Here is a 17484-nt window from a genome sequence, read left to right on the forward strand (position 1 = left end):
CTTATTATAAGAAAATGTCACAGGTTTCCAAGGCCCAATAAAAGCCAGACCCATGACACACTGCAGTCATATTTCTTATTAATAATGAATAAAATGAAAATTGAGGTATATTCAAATGGTAAGTAGTTGTGGATCCAATTTTGGATTTACTCATCCGGCAAAATCAAATAGGGTTCTTTCCGTCATTAAAAAAAAATACATATATAAATATTTTTTAATAACTTTTCTATATTTTTAATTAATCACAAATTTTATTAATTTATTTATATTAACTGATATAATAACATATAATTAGATAATAGGACTGTTTAAATGATACTAAAAACTTTCTCAAATAATGAAATATATAATAAATTTTGTGATTTCATGTTTTAACAACCACTATTTATGGAATCAATTTTGCAAAACCATACTAAACTCTTGTATATTCTTATTTACTCACTGTAAATTGTCATTTAAAGAAGTAAATTCACTGATGATTAAGAACAAGTCTGGTATATAATGCCTTGAAAGGCCAAAAAAGAGAGCCAGCCTAAACAAAAGCAGTATCGTACCATCGTTCTTAGATCCTTCTGTCTTGAGAATATTACAATCTCATCAAATATAAAAATCTTTTTCCAGAATCGTTCCCTGGATTTTCTCTCTTCATTCAGTTCTTCCTGGAATGAAATATAGAAATGAATGCTCAGTTAAGAGTCAAAACCAGACAATAGCTATAACAGAAACGATGCATTTGCAAAATCATTGTGGGATCAATTTAGCATGATGCAAGATGTAATGAATAGGCCCGGAAGAATGGCCAGAAAAAGGGGGTAGATACAAGTCCATCAGTTCTGGCATCGATATAGAACAGCTGAAATGACTCAACAAATGCCAAGATTAGTTTGATTCAACAAGGGAAAAACTCCTGTGCAACAAAAGCACATACAACCAGCCAATGAGGAGACGAGTGTTTGCAACGTGATCTTATGTATCTCCCAAAAAGGGTAAGCTAAAGCACATAAAATTTTGAATTCCAGTCAATTCCTTACGTATATCAGCATTTTGTTTTTCAACTAACTCTCTCCAAAGGAGTTGAGGGTAGACTTTGAGAAAATGCAGAAGTTAGCATTTGAGAATTGCTAATTCTTGATATTCTATTAAAGTTGAATCTACAAGTTAGAAACTGTAGAATAATTTTTAATCAAGACTCAAGTTGTAAGTTGTAACATCAAAGCCATAAGGCTAACTACCTTGGTTAAAAAGAAAAAAAAATAAAAGCAAAACAAGCATTGGATTCACAAACACAAATATGTGTAATCTTGCAATTTCACAAATGCGAAGCACATGAGCAAACTTTTACTTGTAAAGTTTTTCCATAGTGTCCTTCAGGCGTGCAACATCCGCACCGATTATTTCAGCTGCCTTTTTCCCATTATTAAAGAAAAGAAGTGTTGGCTGCAGCACAAGTAGAAAATTAGCAACAAAGAAATGAAGAGTGACTAGTTAGGCTAAAAATGATACGGCCAATCAACATTCAGCATCATCCATATTATTTCAAACCTGTAATTATAAGGTACTATTAATTTTCTTTCCATCAAAAACACAAATGAGGGAACTAAAGATTATCAAGTAAATACGAAGAAAAAGGCACAACAGCAAAAAATACTGTTATCTTTTTTTCATACCTTAAAGGGTGAACCTTGAAGCATATTTCTTAATTGAGAAAAATGTCAATCAAAAGATAAATGAAGAGAACAGTACAGTTCAAGATAAAAACAAAAATAAATATGCACTAACTCAAGCAGTTTGTTTCTGCTGACTATATCCGAAGGCTATACATGCACATAATAATATTAAAATTGTAATGCAAAAGAAAGAAACAAGTTATTCACCACAGCAGTAATATTTAGCTTGCCCAATGTGCTTCCAAGGCCTTCCTGCAATAGAATGACATCATTAGCTCCAGCAACATGACAAAAGGACAGTTAAGCTACCATCAAGCAAAATAAATCTTAACTCCTTCATAGGCAGCTATACATCTAATGATAACTGAGATAGGGAAACTGGAGTAATCAAGCTCCTACTATGTAGTTCATCTCATATATTGTTCACTACAGTATTATCTAAATGCTGGTTTAATTAAGGAGATTGCACTAAGATTTCAGCCACAACAGTGGACAGGGAAAAAAATGTGTCACGAGAAAACTTCCATCAATGTGTTATGGTTTGTAAGTAGTTATAGAAAACATATTTTTACTGTGCAATAATAAAGATTCGCATACTTTGTCGTACATAAGGTAAATAATTCAAGCAGCAACATGATCAAAAATCAGAATGCCCAAAAAAAAAAAAAGCCAACTATATAGCAGTAACACGGATCCTACCTGATCAATGTCAATCTTATATGTCTTTACATGAGGGTATTTTGCACTCAATTCTTCCATGACAGGAGATAGAAACCTGCCTGCACAGATAAATACACTTATAAAAAGTTCAAAAAGACCATTTATAAAACTGAAAAGTGGTTAAATAACTTAGAAGACAATAAAATATGGTTTACAGTATATCACTCCAGCCAAAAAACTAAGAACTTACAGGGCCCACACCATACAGCAGTGAAATAAAATATTGCCGGCATAGAATCATCTATTACAATCAAATACAACAAGATTGTGAGCAAGAAGATGTTTATAATGGTTGAGCGATCAAAACTTTCAAATACAAAAAATGGAATGAACCTTTAACTTTGCTAAGTGAGCTGTCAAACTCTTCTCCTGACTTGATGAGAACAATTTTAGAGGCACCTGAAATGATGTCCAATTCAAATCATTGACTTGGCAGTAATTACAATCATTCATCAACACCTCAATAACTTACTCCTATTTCATCAAGCTTTTGATTAGTTATTCCTTTAACATTAGCACATTTGTGTATCAAAGAATGGAGAAAAAAATCACAAATAATCTAAAAGATGCAAAGTCAAGATCTCTTTCCATAGAGATATATAAACATTAGCACGAGTGTATCTTCTGACTGCCTTTTCCATGATTCCATAAATGAGTTACAAATAATCTATTATAACTGAAAATTCTAATGACTACGAAATTATAATCAACTTATTTCAAACTTAATCCCTATTATGTGAAACAAAATCAATTTAACAAGAAAATTTATACAAGTCAAATGAATTATTAAACCTATTGGTGCAACTGGAATTTAAAATATCTCCTCTTCTACAAGATGCAAGTTCAACATCGCTTTGCTTAGAAATATATGACAATTTACAGGTATTATCACATATATCTTCTAGATAATGGAATCAAAAGCCAAAAACTTGTCCACAGGAAGCAATCTTTAAAGAAAATTACAACCAGACATTTAAAATGCAATTAATATACACAATTCAGCAACTACTACAGGATTTAGAGTCTTTGAAAGCTATCAGGGATAAATTCATGGTATGAAATTTCTATGTCAAAACTTTAAACTAGAATATTGACATCATCATTTAACTAAAACTGAATTTTTAATGATACAAAAACATGATTGAGATGAAAAAAAGCACCCAAGCAAAACATGCATTGCAGCCACTCAAAAAGCATACAAGTAAGCAATGCAATGTAGCCATTACAATAGAATAGCAGGCAACAATGGCAGGCTGGCAGCAGAAAACCAATAACAAGACAAAAACTGCCAAGTAAATCGTGCATTGAACCCCTTCAATTCCTTGGCTTTCCTACAACAAGATTGCATTTTTCTAACAGAAGAGTAAAACTGGCCAAAAAAAGAAAACTAAGTAAAAGAAGCAATATAATTCCAACAAAATCGAATAACTGACAACAATGGCAACAACAGAAAAAAAAAGAAAAAGAAAAAGAAAACAGGGTACCATCTGGGGATGAGCAGAGGGTTCTCTGGAGCTGAAAACATGGAATCTTTTGGGTGGAGAAGGCAGAAATATGATTATTGGAAATGGGTATTTTGGGACTTACAGAGGTGGGTGATGAGAATGATTTTGAAGCTGAAATTAGGGTTTTTTTCAGCTGAGATTGTGAAGAACCCAGAAAGGAAACTTGGCGATGAAGAAGAAATCTTTGCAGCACAATTGAAACTGCATTTCCTCTCATTTTCTCTGTCGCCGGCAAAGCAATAGGATTCTGGTGCGAGGGTTTATGCGTTTTGAGGTTTAGCAAGTTGCCATTATATTATATTATAGGTTAGAGTGAAAATTTTATATTTTAGGGCTTTTCTGGAAATACCTCATCTTTACAAATTCTTGGCCATCGAATAACATTTTCGTCCAAATATTCCAAAATATTATTTTCAACACCATCTTCAACCATCGTGCTTGGGAGTACCTTTTTCTATAAAAGTCAACAAACATCAAAATTGTTGTTGAAATTAAGTTTTGGCAACTATGGTTGGATCCTGAATCGAAGCATAACCCAATTTAGCCCAATTTTAAATCCAAGTTTGGGCCCAACATAGCCAGACCATTAAAAGAAAGGCACAAAATGGGTCAAGTCTTTGTACTACAAACGAGCACTTGTTCGGTTAAAAATTTCTCCTCAATCTCAAGATTTATGCTTGAATTATCATGTCTATAGTCATGATCGTGGAGAAAGCTTTCAACTCTTAACTTTTTCAAACTATGTAGTTATTGTCTTAATTTTGCTTTTATTCAAATTATATTATATGAAATGATATGGAGCATCATAAATATTATATTAAATTATTGGTTTTGATTAGAGTTGGATTCGATATAAACTCTAATCAAATAAATTAAATTCAAACCAAATATTTGATTTGTTTTCATTAAAAAAATACACCCAGAAATTTTTTAATATCATACATGTGCATAGAAGCTGATTTGAGCTAAAAAGTGATGAATAATATTATTGGAGGGTAAAATGAGTTAAGTTATCAATTTCAATTCAAATTTGACTCATTTAAGACTCGAGCCTGAATTGGCTTGAAATTGGAGTTGATAAGCAGGCCTAACCAACTATCTCAGCTGAAGGAGTAACTTCTCCACATTGCATATAAATTGTATGAGAAAATGCCTAACAAATATATGATTGTTTGTTTGATTGCTTGCTTGCAACTAAACTCAACAAACTGCCCCTTCATTTGACAGTTGACTCTGAATCTCAATTGCCATAAAACCCAGATAACTAGTCTTTTATTTGGTCAACCACCTTGCACCAAAACCTTAACTAATTACGAATCAATCAACTCAACCGTTGAAATTGACATTCATTCTGTAAAATGACAACACCAACAATTGATTATAACATTTTTAATGGATTAGGTGCGAAAGGGAGGCACTTTTTACTTTTTTTTTAAATAATGGATTCGAGATTGATTTGGGTCGAATTGGCTGAAACTCTACTGATCGAATTAGTCAAGCTTGAGTTTGATTGAAGATTGATGTCTTGTTGCCATGTCATACTAGAGATCGCCTCGTCGAGGAGTCTTTTTCTTCTTTGCAAATTCTTTTTTTTTTTTTCTTTTTTAACAATTATTTTTTGTTTCTAATGACTTTTTCCTTTCTCTTGCATTATTGATTGCTAATTTGAATAAATCGAGTTCAAATTCAAACTAGTTATTATGAAATTAAACCCAAATTAAATTGACCCTTATTTATATTTGACCTAACTTAAATCCACTTTATTTAATTAAGGTCTTATAATTTTTATTTCAAATATTTTTGAAGTTATATATTGTATTCATTTATTCAAAGTTATATATTTGATGAATTATCTTCAGCAAATTGACCTAATTATATTCTCTCTACTAAAAAAGTAATATAATTTCCCTACTAAGTTAGGGAAATGTTATGCTGTTGGGAGATGTTAGACAATTCCCAACCCAACAACCTCTATATATATATATATATATATAAAATATAATGTCATTTTGCAATAATCCATGAACAAAACATTAATAGAAAACATAATTTCTTATTCTTATATGCACATAACTTACGTAGACAATAAGATTCTAATAGGACTTAATCCTAAAAATATGATTTTTACATCATCCCATATATGAAAAAGATTTTTGATATGGGTAAGGATGAAGAGCCGGATGGAGATAAAAACAATCCCAAAAAATTGGGATAATGATGGATATATCCCCACCCCATACCTTTATTATCACCTAGCTATTTATAAATTATAATTTTTAAAAATATCTATTATATTTTTAATTATTAAATGATATTATTATAATAGTAATTAAGCATATGAGACAGGGGATAAAGAGAGAATTATTCTTTACGAGTAGGTGGCATAAATTCTTTGTAATCTTTATAGTGGAGACGATGATATATCCTATCCTGCAAGGATATAAATGGGGATAATTGTCTTTACCCATTTATTCCCAATTATTATTTTTAGATTTTTAGATGTGTAAGTATAAAATTTAAAACTTTTAAAATTTATTAACATTTTATTCAAGCTTATTTGTGAGCTCGGAAACTCGTTGAGCTGACCATAGCAAGCTCAAGCTTGCAACTTGACTTAATTTACATCCGTAAATGGTCCATGCATTTGGGTGCCAAATCATTCCCACGTTTTGCCACAACATGGTAGAATTTTAATTTCTTTGATTGATTTTAATGAGTTGTCTTGTTCTTCTTAGTGGAATTTTCTTTCTTTTGTTTTTTGTTTTGTTGGGTTATTATTGGTTAGTGGAAAAAAAGTCATCTTTGCAATAAAATAGTAAAAGTTTGCTAATGGATGAAAAATTGGATTCATTTGCTTGTTTGTTCTCTTTAGTGACCGAATAAAGAGTTTTTGGTTATGCATGCAAGCAATGTATTGGGTAGTCCAATTGTGATTAAAGTTGAAATAAAATGAATCAAATTCAAAAGATGAGAATGAAAAGGTGATTATAAATACGTATACCTAAAACACCTCCTAAAGTTATTGAATGATTTATTAATTAATCCAATAATAAATCACCGTCTAGAGTGCAGGGCAAATTTGTGTTGTGGAAGGAAACCAATAATTTTGGATTAATTCAAACGCACTTTGGATCAATTTGAAAGAAGATAAACAATTAAATCATTTAATTATATAATTAGACATCAATTTTTTTTTTTTATAACAGTTAATAACTATCTTTTATGTATAAAATATTATTCATATAAAAAATGTTCTGCTCACATCCAAGAGAAATCTTATACTCTCATCAGTTACTTGGTGGGCTTAGATCTTGTACCTTGCCAGCCATGCCATGTAAATAAACGAAGGGCAGACTCTATCCGATTATTTTTCCAGTTTTAACTTTATAATTAACAATATTTCACATGTATATGGTAAATATTATACGTATAAATAAATTTATATAGTCACACGATGGAGACAGAGTGATTGATTTACATATCAGCATGGGAACGTATCTCTGGTTATTTTTAAAGTATAATGACCTTTTTGACCTCGATGATTGTACCGAAGTAGAAAGACATTTTCAAAGGAAAGGGCGAGCTTTCGAAGACTTTATTATTTGCATTGCGTAGCTTAAGCCGGAAGCGTGGACCGTTCAGCCTGCCTTAACTTTAATTGCCTTGTTCTCTGACCACTGTCGTTTTCAATAACAAAACTACTCTACGACACGCTAGCGGTAATCCTCTACGCAAAACCAGCAACAAAATTTCACATTTCCCGAAATACCCTCTCAGTACCTTCTCATTATTTTTTTATTTATTTCCCACATTATTCTTTCTTATTTTAGACGGTAGTTAAACCCTCTCTCTCTCTTTATATATGTACATATATAGTTTCTAGTGTAATACAAGTATATGAAATTAAAAAAAAAAAACACTGTCAGAACCTAATTTTTAAATATATAGCTGAATTGTCACGGCCCTATCAATATTTAAGAATATTAAATTTGTAAATAACGGTGGAATTAAGGTGAAAAAATATCTAAAGAAGGATATATTCAAAATTGGTTTGAGTATTTGTTTAAGGTATATATTATCATTAAAAGATTGTCAATAAAAAAGATTATATTATTAAAGTGAACATTATGAACATAAAAGTTATTAAAGAGCCAAACTTACGATGAATTGTCCAAACTAAAACATTAATTTAAATTTATCTTAAATTATATAACTTTTTTTTAATATATAAGGATTTTAATAATTAATATGTTTATAACATAAGAATTTCTTATTTAATTATTAATTAACCCCCTCCATTGATTTGTGGCTTGTATATTTGATATTATAAATGTTATTAATATTTTTTTTCAAAATGTGTAAACAAATATTTTCAAATGTCCCAAGGAGAATAAAAGAAAAACTAACTTGGAAGTTGGTAGTTCAACTAAAAGAAAGTTTGACCTTCTTGAAATTATAATATAATAATGGAATAAAATAATAATATTAAACCATTTCTTAATTTTCAAAATAAATAACATATTTTAATAGCACTAACATTAAAGAAATTCAAATTAAATCAAATTTGAACTTGATTTAATTTACAAAAATGAAGTTTCAACTCAAATTCAAATTTGGGTTCGTCGAGCTTGCTGTAAATGAGCTTAAACTCGGTTTGAGCTTGAGCTTTAACTAATTTGTTATTACATGACGTCGTTTTAATATATATTGATCAAAATGACATAATTTTGTATTAAAATTTTTAATTTATGAGTTTGACAAACAACTTAGCTCAAATTTGCAACTTTGATCTCAAGCTCAAGCTTATTTAGGGTTGAATTATTTTGTACTTATTCAAACCAAATTTTAATTCGAGCTAAAATAAACTTAATTTGAATTTAACCTTAATTAATATAAATATTTAAAATAAAACAAATCAAATAATAATAATAATGAAAGTTTTTTAATATTACATTCAAAATACAAATACTTGTATATAAAAGGTTATCAGCTGGAATCTTGGGCATGGAATGAGAGGATTCAAAGTTGGATTTATAATTTTATAAAATGAATATGAATATACATTCTAATGTCTTCTAATATGTTTGTATCCAAACAGCAGATTTCACTAACTTTAACAGTGAGCTTTGATGGTTGGACTCTATTAAATGAATTAACCAATTAATCAAAAAATTAGTTTGATTAATTAATATTTTTGATTTAATTTAAATTTAATTAATTTTCAAATAAGTGTAACTTTGATTTATAATTTTTTTAAACTAAAAATTTAATTCAATTTAAAAAATTATCAAATCATTTCGATTAGTCAATCTTGAAATTTATTCTCTAATTATATATAAAAAAATTAAAATTTATTTCCATTTTGACACGGCCACGCAAACCTGTGTAGTACAAAGCCACCAATTTGTTAGTACAACTCGAGAAAAAAAATCCTTACTTGTAAGAAAATCGAAGTTCAGGGGTAAAATAATAATTTGACAAATCCCACCTTCATCCTCTTTAGTTAAAATATTGCTGTCTTCACCAGCTCCCTCGGAAACTTCTCTCTCTTATTTCTCTTTATTTGTATTTTCTGAAAATCCCTCCATTTTATCTCTCTAAATCTTATTGCTCTTTCCCTTTCTCTCCAACTTTCTCCCTTAGAAGCCTTTCTCTTCGTATGCTCGGTGGTGCTTTTTTCGTGTTTTGAAATGGCGCCGAGCATCAGGGACTTGCAGCTCACACAGGTCAACGGGTCGAGCCGGTCTGATGATGACATGGAGGACGTGCGGCTTTTGGATTCTTACGACCAAAGTGGGGACAATTTGATGAGAATAGAAGAGGGTATGAGCCGAATTCACGTCCGTGTCACGGGGATGACGTGTGCCGCCTGCTCGAATTCCGTAGAAGGAGCTCTGAAGGCGGTCAACGGAGTGGTTAAAGCCTCTGTTGCTTTGTTGCAGAACAAAGCTGATGTCGTTTATGATCCTAATTTGGTTAAGGTGAGGTAGCTTGATATGGGTTGCTTTTAGTTTTTTTGAAAAAGACAGCAATTTTGAGGTTGTTTAGTAGAGTTTGATTTGGTTTAATTTATTTTTTCTTGGGTGATTGAACTTGGTGGGTTTCGATAATGGGTTAGTGTTAGCTTTTGAAAATTGGTGCTTTATGTTGTTGATGTTAAAAGGTGGTTGTTTTTGCTTATGAAAAATGTTCGTGGATTGTTTTCTTTGTAAATTTCTTATGAGAAATTATGAATCATATTTGCTTTCATTTGTCACAATTTGGTGTAGTTTTTGTGTTTGGAAAAAAAAAAACTGAATGTGTTTAACAAGGTAGTGATGACTTTGATTTGTGTTAATTTTCTTTGTGATTCATTGTTTTTGGTGCTAGTTTCTAAAATTGGAACTTAATGTTAATTTTTTATTTTTGATGATAGGTTAGTGATGTTTTCATGTTCTTGAAATTAAGTTTCTATTTTTTGTTTTGGTTGTTGTGTGTTCTGTGTTGGGTCATAGATGACAGGCTAGCTTATGCATTTTGAAAAACTGGAAAGCCTCTTTTTCAGGTGTAAAGTTAATATTGGTTGTTGCTACAAGTTGATTTAATCTGTTCAAGTTTTGTTGTATTGTGGCTTTGTTTGTTTTCGTTGGATTACTTTTTGGTGATTTATTAGATAGTGGCTTAGTGTAGTTCTATGATTAATAGGTCCTTTCTCAGGTTTTTGATATAATAAGCAAGTCCTGGTTTTGCTTGATCATTGAAAATTAAATTAGTTTGGATGTTCATATGTGGTGCATTTCAATAAATCAATTGTTTTATGTTTTTAAAGTTGGAGCAGGATTGGGTTTTTGGTACTTTATTTTATGTCTTAGCTTCATGTATTGGATTTCATTTTTTAAGTTGATCAACTTTTTTTGGTTATCATTACTGGCTGGTTGAATCATGATATTGTTAATTTTCTAATGTAAAAGTTCTTAATTATAATTTGGGATTAGTTGAGTTCATTTATCTATAGCGGATAGGTAAATTGGTTGGGTTTAGCTCTTAGAAAGTAAGGTTTTATGAGATGTCTTCTTTTCTGATTAGTAAATTTGTCATAATCACATATTTTTTGGATAAATGTCCAGTAATCATGTTGTAACTTGTTTTAATTTTTTGATTACAGATAAGTTATGGAAATTGAATCAGAATTAAGGTTTCTTGAGCTGGATTTCGAGTTCATTTTTTTTCTGTTGATGCCTCAATCTCTTATGATTGTTTGATTAATTATGGATCATAAGTTTTTGTCATGGACTGTCTTGGGTTATTGCATAGTAGGTTGTGGGCTAAAGCTGTTGTTATTGTTTAGCTTTAATCTTTAATTGAAGTAGAGTCGGTGTTGCTGATTGTTGAAAAAATGATTATGGATTGTGTCTTTGGATATTATTGTCCTCATGCTTGCATCCATTTGAAGGGTTAAATGATGTGTATTTGTGTGCATGCATACGTGCATGCTTGAATGCTGCCTGCTTGCATTTGGGTTACTGTCATGATTAATATTAAAATAAAGTTTTCCTTGTCATCAAAACTCTCTTTTGACAGTTATTACTGCACTTGATGATGTTTCTTTTGTGTGTTTTTCTTTGTTTAAAATTTGTTGCAGTCATGATTAACATTAGCCAAATAAAAGTTACTTGCATAAATCCTAGATTTTCCAAATCCTGAAGACCCCCCCACCCAAAAAAAGTATAAAAAAAAAGGAAGGAAGATTACAGCTTTCACTTTTCTTTGGTGCTATATTTTCCTATCCAGTCAAGTCAAAAGAGAGGGAGCTGTTGGAGATAATATCAAACCTTTGAGGCATATGATTTAGTCAAGTTGACCCCTATAAACTGGTTTTCATGGAGACTAATATCTTGAATTCCCAAACTCGATATGTAGTTGAGTGGGATGGAAGGGCATTGCTTTATGGATATGGTTTCGTTGTATAGAAGAAAGATTTTAAAGATTTATACACAGATTTAAAACATAACATTTGGATCAGTATTGAAAATCAGCGGGCATAAAATCGTATATAGTTTTTCATACTCCATTTGGGATTCTGTCTGGTTGACCTGAATACATTTAAACTTATTCACTAACCATGTTCTACATCCACTTGCATATATGTGTGCTAGGGATGTGAGAATTGTCACACGTGTTTGCTTTTTGAGAGGACACTGTTTACTTTACGTTAATTTCCCTCTGTCAAATTTCTCCTGGGCTTTTGTTTTAACTGTTGATTGTCTTCAGAAGTTGAATGTGGTTTCTTTACTGATATTCTTGACTGCATATATAGGAAGAGGACATAAAGAATGCAATTGAGGATGCAGGATTTGAGGCCGAAATACTAACTGAGCCAAGTACATCTGGTCAAAAGTCACATGGAACACTAATGGGGCAGTTTACAATTGGGGGTATGACATGTGCTGCCTGTGTGAACTCTGTTGAAGGTATTTTGAGGGATCTTCCTGGTGTCAGAAAGGCAGTAGTTGCTTTAGCTACTTCATTAGGGGAGGTTGAGTATGATCCTACTAGAATTAGTAAAGAGGATATAGTCAATGCAATTGAAGATGCTGGTTTTGAAGGTTCATTTGTACAGAGCAGTGAACAAGATAAAATAGTACTTGGGGTTACTGGAGTGTTCATTGAGTTGGATGTACATATCTTAGAAGGTATACTTAGCAACTTTAAAGGAGTGAGACAATTTTGTTTTGACAGAATATCAGGAGAACTAGAAGTTCTTTTCGATCCTGAACTTGTCAATTCAAGATCCATAGTTGAGGGGATTGAGGCAGGAAGTGATGGAAAGTTTAAATTACGTGTTATGAACCCATATGCAAGAATGACTTCTAGAGATGTTGAGGAAACAGCAAATATGTTTCAACTTTTCACCTCAAGCTTGTTTCTCAGTGTGAGTTTTTTCCTTTCTTTCCCTCCTTACCAACATACATAACTGCAACATGTATTCTACACACATGTTTATTGTGTGGGCCCCATTGAAAATTTTGCATTGAAGAACATATATACACTGCATTTTGGCTTTTACCTTAACAAGTTCAGTAAGAGAAGGCATTGATTCTTTGCAGGAATTTAGCATCGTAAACAATCTTTTTATATTGTATTAAAATAGATCATTAATATGTAGCTGGCTTTATAGATGTTTGTATTTGTATACTAACTTTTTGCACTTTAAATTTGGTCCAGATTCCTGTCTTTCTCATACAAGTAATTTGTCCTTACATACCATTGTTGGATGCCTTAATACTCTGGCGATGTGGACCCTTCCTAATGGGTGATTGGTTGAAATGGGTATTGGTGAGTGTTGTTCAATTTGTTATTGGGAAGCGTTTCTACATTGCTGCTGGCAGAGCTCTAAGAAATGGTTCAACTAACATGGATGTTTTGGTTGCGTTGGGAACTTCAGCTTCTTACTTCTACTCTGTTGGTGCACTTCTATATGGGGCACTTACAGGGTTTTGGTCTCGCACATACTTTGAAACTAGCTCCATGCTTATAACTTTTGTTTTGTTGGGGAAGTATTTGGAAAGTCTTGCAAAGGGGAAAACATCAGATGCTATCAAGAAGTTAATTGAACTTGCTCCAGCAACAGCACTGTTGGTTGTCAAAGACAAAGGTAAGTTCTTTTTCTCTCTTTTGTGTCTTCCCTCAAAACTGTTAAGACTTTCGTTAACTTTCATTATCTGATATTGAATGGTCAAATTTTAAGTTTAATTAAGAAGGATATCCAAGCACAGGGTAGATTTATGTGATGCTGAAAATATGGAATTTGACATAAAAAACTGAGCTATATGATTTATTGGTTTCTAGGAGGAAAGTGTATCGGTGAAAGAGAAATAGATGCTTTGCTAATTCAGCCTGGTGACACATTAAAGGTTCTTCCTGGTGCTAAGCTTCCTGCGGATGGTATTGTGGTATGGGGTACAAGTTATGTTAACGAGAGTATGATAACCGGGGAGGCTAAACCAGTTCCAAAGGAGATTGATTCATCAGTTATTGGGGGTACAATAAATTTAAATGGTGCCCTTCACATTAAAGCCACCAAAGTAGGATCTGATGCAGTTTTAAGTCAGATTATTAGTTTGGTTGAGACGGCCCAGATGTCAAAAGCTCCCATTCAGAAGTTTGCCGATTTTGTGAGTTCATATATTCAGTTAATTCACATTGTTAGTTTTTGAAATAGTTTGCCTTTCATGTAAGCACAATCTGAACTATTATATGTCAATCCCTTTATCATGCTTTGGTTGCAAATGTGAATAATTAAATATGTCTTGAATGTAATCTCAGATATGTAGATATATAGGAAGATAAGTTGATATTGATATTGCTATGTAAAATGGAGTTGGAAGAGGAATGCTGAAACCATCTGCCAAATACATAAGTATCAGTTATAATTTTTTAAATGTCTAATAATAGATTGCTAACTGTTATAAACTCAATTCTTTTTTATAATATCATCTTTTCTTTTTGACATGCAGGTTGCAAGCATTTTCGTTCCTACAGTGGTTGCTTTGTCGTTGTTGACCTTTTTTGGCTGGTAAGTTCAAATAACATTCTTGAGCTCTTTCCTTTTTACTTAAAAATTCTATGGGATCATTAGGGTCTCAAAAGTTAAATTCATCAGAATGTCTTGTGTTTATATCCTGTCGCCAATTGAATTATAACACAAAGCAAGTTGTCCATGTCTTAGAACCTGCAAGCATGTTTTGGATTCACTGATAAGTCCATTAAATTTAGCCAAATACATGAGTGTGAAAGTTAAATACTGCTGTTTGCATGCTCTAAGTAAAACAATTTTAAGCTTTTGGGATCTTTGGTGACATTGTCGACAACGTAATATTCTAGCATCTTCTCTTGACAGTAAATTTGTGAAGTTGTTGGAATGTTGAGACCATCACCATGGTATATACCTCCAGTTAATTGTATGTTTTTTGTTATTGTTTGTAGGTATATTGGTGGAGTTGCTGGAGCATACCCGGAAAGGTGGTTGCCTGCAAATGGCAATTATTTTGTTTTTGCTCTCATGTTTGCTATATCAGTAGTGGTAATTGCATGTCCATGCGCTCTTGGCTTGGCCACACCTACTGCCATCATGGTTGCAACTGGCGTTGGGGCCAATAATGGTGTTCTTATTAAAGGAGGTGATGCTTTGGAAAGAGCTCAGAAGGTTAAGTACGTGATATTTGATAAAACAGGTACCCTAACCCAAGGGAAAGCCACAGTTACAACTGCACAGGTTTTCTCTGGAATGGATCGTGGTGAATTTCTTACACTTGTGGCTTCTGCAGAGGTAACTTCAGTTAGCTTGACTAACCTTTTGCTGGTCCCATATCCTCCCGTTTTCTCAAAGAGCTTAAGTCTGCTATAAATTAGAGTGATATGCTGCAATAGCAAGTTGTCCCATTCAATTTTGTACTAAAGGGATTCCGATCTTTGTTTTGCTTTCTTTTTTGAATATATTTACTTACGTATGATTCAATTTTGTGGTGCTAAAGGAGGGAAATCCTTTTTAAAATAGTAGGCAACAGAAGGCTGTCAACAAAAGTAATTTTTCTTCTTCCATTTAATAGGCTAGCAGTGAACATCCATTGGCAAGGGCAATAGTGGAGTATGCACGCCATTATCATTTTCTTGAAGATCAAGACACAGTTTCCAACATTACTGGATGGCTTCTTGATGTGTCAGATTTCTCTGCTCTGCCAGGGAGAGGTGTACAGTGCTTTATAGAAGGAAAACGTGTTTTGGTGAGTTTTTGCTCTAACAAGATTGTTATTGACTGTACTTTGAGATTTCGAGAAATTTTCTTAATTATTTTCTAAGGTTCTTAATAGAAGGCTATATGTTTCCTGAGCAGGTGGGTAACCGGAAGTTGCTGACTGAAAATGGAATCACCATTCCAACCCATGTAGAAAGTTTTCTTGTAGAATTGGAAGAAAGTGCAAAGACAGGCATCCTTGTAGCATTAGATGATAACTTAATTGGTGTTCTGGGGGTTGCGGATCCACTAAAGAGAGAATCTGCTGTGGTTGTGGAGGGCCTTATGAAAATGGGTGTGAGACCAGTCATGGTGACAGGAGATAATTTGAGGACAGCGAGGGCTGTTGCTAAAGAGGTTTGTGTATAGTCTTCTATTTGTTTTAACTTTAAATCCCATGTCTGGAATTTTGACTTACAAATTTCATTCCGGCTATAATGAATTAATTATTGCTAGAAATCGATATCCAATGTCTAACCTGCATTGAAAAATTTTATAATCTGTTTGAAGCATGAGTTAAAATTATTTGTTTTTTGGCAGGTTGGCATTCAAGATGTGATGGCAGAGGTTATGCCAGCAGGAAAAGCTGATGCCGTCCGATCATTTCAAAGAGACAGAAGCATAGTAGCAATGGTTGGGGATGGGATCAACGATTCACCTGCTCTGGCTGCTGCTGATATTGGTATGGCAATTGGAGCAGGTACAGATATTGCCATTGAAGCAGCAGACTATGTTTTGATGCGGAATAACCTAGAAGATGTAATCACTGCCATTGACCTCTCCAGAAGAACCTTTGCTCGCATTCGGTTGAATTATGTATTTGCCATGGCCTACAACATTGTTGCAATTCCTATTGCTGCTGGTGCTTTCTTCCCAGCCCTAGGAATCATGTTGCCACCATGGGCGGCTGGTGCATGTATGGCTCTGTCTTCTGTTAGTGTTGTATGCTCTTCATTGCTTCTTAGGAGATACAAAAAACCAAGACTTACAACTATACTAGAAATTACTGTAGAGTGAAAAGGAAATTAAAATTGGATAATATGAGTGAGTGAATCTTAAATTTCTCAATTTTGTTGTATTTTTTTCTTTTTTACTTGACATTTTCCACAAGATGGGGCTGTAATTTTACCACCCCATAAAATGTAAATTGTTGGTTGTTTTATAATATCCTCATCATGCTCCTTTTATTCAAGCTCCTGCCTCACTTTCTCCTCCCTCTCGGAAGGGCTGTGGCAGTTTTCTTTTAAAACAATATATATTTTGATTTTGTTCCCATATTTGGTTTTTCTTTCAGTATCTTATGTTTCTTTGTAGATTGTAATTATCTTAATGAAGTTTGAGGGATTTCTGAATTATAAAAAAATAAATGATGTTCTTTTAGTAGTTTTTGGTATTTGTTTGAGAGTAGAATTACATATGCAAACAATTTATTTTAACTTCTTGTGTGTGATTAAGTGATATTTTAGAGAAATTAATTAAATTGCCCCAAAGTTAAGGGGGCAAAACAAAATTACTCCTGTATTTAAATTTTAAACGAAAATACCTTATAGTTGTGTAGAGGCGAAAATATCATTCATATCAAAATCGACGAAAACGACGCGTTATGCCATCAGACACAAAAAAACAGTAAATTTAAACACATGTTTTCGCGCAGTCGACACCTTTGATTTTCTCAGGCAATTTTTGCGATGTTTCCGTTGATGAAAATGGACAAAAAAGTTAGTAAAACAATCCTTGTCGTCTCTTTATGTATTTTGGTTCAAAATTTATGCGATTTGATATGAAATTTGTGTGTTTAGCGTTAGGGTTCCGATTTGAA

The 17484-nt window shown here is 32.6% G+C and overlaps 2 protein-coding genes across 2 annotated transcripts; one reads left to right on the forward strand and one right to left on the reverse strand.

Annotated features, from left to right (window-relative positions):
• Positions 1 to 476: 476 nt before the first annotated feature.
• On the reverse strand, positions 477 to 4204 carry LOC123218164 (thioredoxin O2, mitochondrial). The gene is made up of 7 exons (XM_044639418.1): positions 3872 to 4204; positions 2721 to 2786; positions 2578 to 2628; positions 2367 to 2446; positions 1875 to 1919; positions 1343 to 1437; positions 477 to 659 (listed from the first exon to the last, which is right to left on the reverse strand). The coding sequence occupies exons 1-7, from the start codon at positions 4107 to 4109 to the stop codon at positions 650 to 652; spliced, it is 585 nt and encodes a 194-aa protein (XP_044495353.1). The 5' UTR covers positions 4110 to 4204; the 3' UTR covers positions 477 to 649.
• A 5219-nt stretch (positions 4205 to 9423) lies between these two features.
• LOC123218881 (copper-transporting ATPase RAN1-like) lies at positions 9424 to 16857 on the forward strand. The gene is made up of 9 exons (XM_044640536.1): positions 9424 to 9873; positions 12189 to 12803; positions 13097 to 13526; positions 13721 to 14046; positions 14389 to 14447; positions 14858 to 15200; positions 15481 to 15654; positions 15765 to 16022; positions 16206 to 16857. The coding sequence occupies exons 1-9, from the start codon at positions 9583 to 9585 to the stop codon at positions 16680 to 16682; spliced, it is 2973 nt and encodes a 990-aa protein (XP_044496471.1). The 5' UTR covers positions 9424 to 9582; the 3' UTR covers positions 16683 to 16857.
• The last annotated feature ends 627 nt before the right edge of the window (positions 16858 to 17484 follow it).

Source organism: Mangifera indica, chromosome 6, assembly GCF_011075055.1.
Source record: "Mangifera indica cultivar Alphonso chromosome 6, CATAS_Mindica_2.1, whole genome shotgun sequence".
NCBI lineage: Eukaryota > Viridiplantae > Streptophyta > Magnoliopsida > Sapindales > Anacardiaceae > Mangifera > Mangifera indica.

Coding starts and splice junctions, on each gene's coding strand:
- LOC123218164 (XM_044639418.1), bottom strand. CDS start 4,109: ATGAGAGGAAATGCAGTTTCAATTGTGCTGCAAAGATTTCTTCTTCAT. Junction 2,787..3,871: donor CCTCTGCTCATCCCCAGATG/GTACCCTGTTTT, acceptor ACATCATTTCAG/GTGCCTCTAAAATTGTTCTC. Junction 2,629..2,720: donor CTCACTTAGCAAAGTTAAAG/GTTCATTCCATT, acceptor TGATTGTAATAG/ATGATTCTATGCCGGCAATA.
- LOC123218881 (XM_044640536.1), top strand. CDS start 9,583: ATGGCGCCGAGCATCAGGGACTTGCAGCTCACACAGGTCAACGGGTCG. Junction 12,804..13,096: donor CCTCAAGCTTGTTTCTCAGT/GTGAGTTTTTTC, acceptor AATTTGGTCCAG/ATTCCTGTCTTTCTCATACA. Junction 16,023..16,205: donor CGAGGGCTGTTGCTAAAGAG/GTTTGTGTATAG, acceptor GTTTTTTGGCAG/GTTGGCATTCAAGATGTGAT.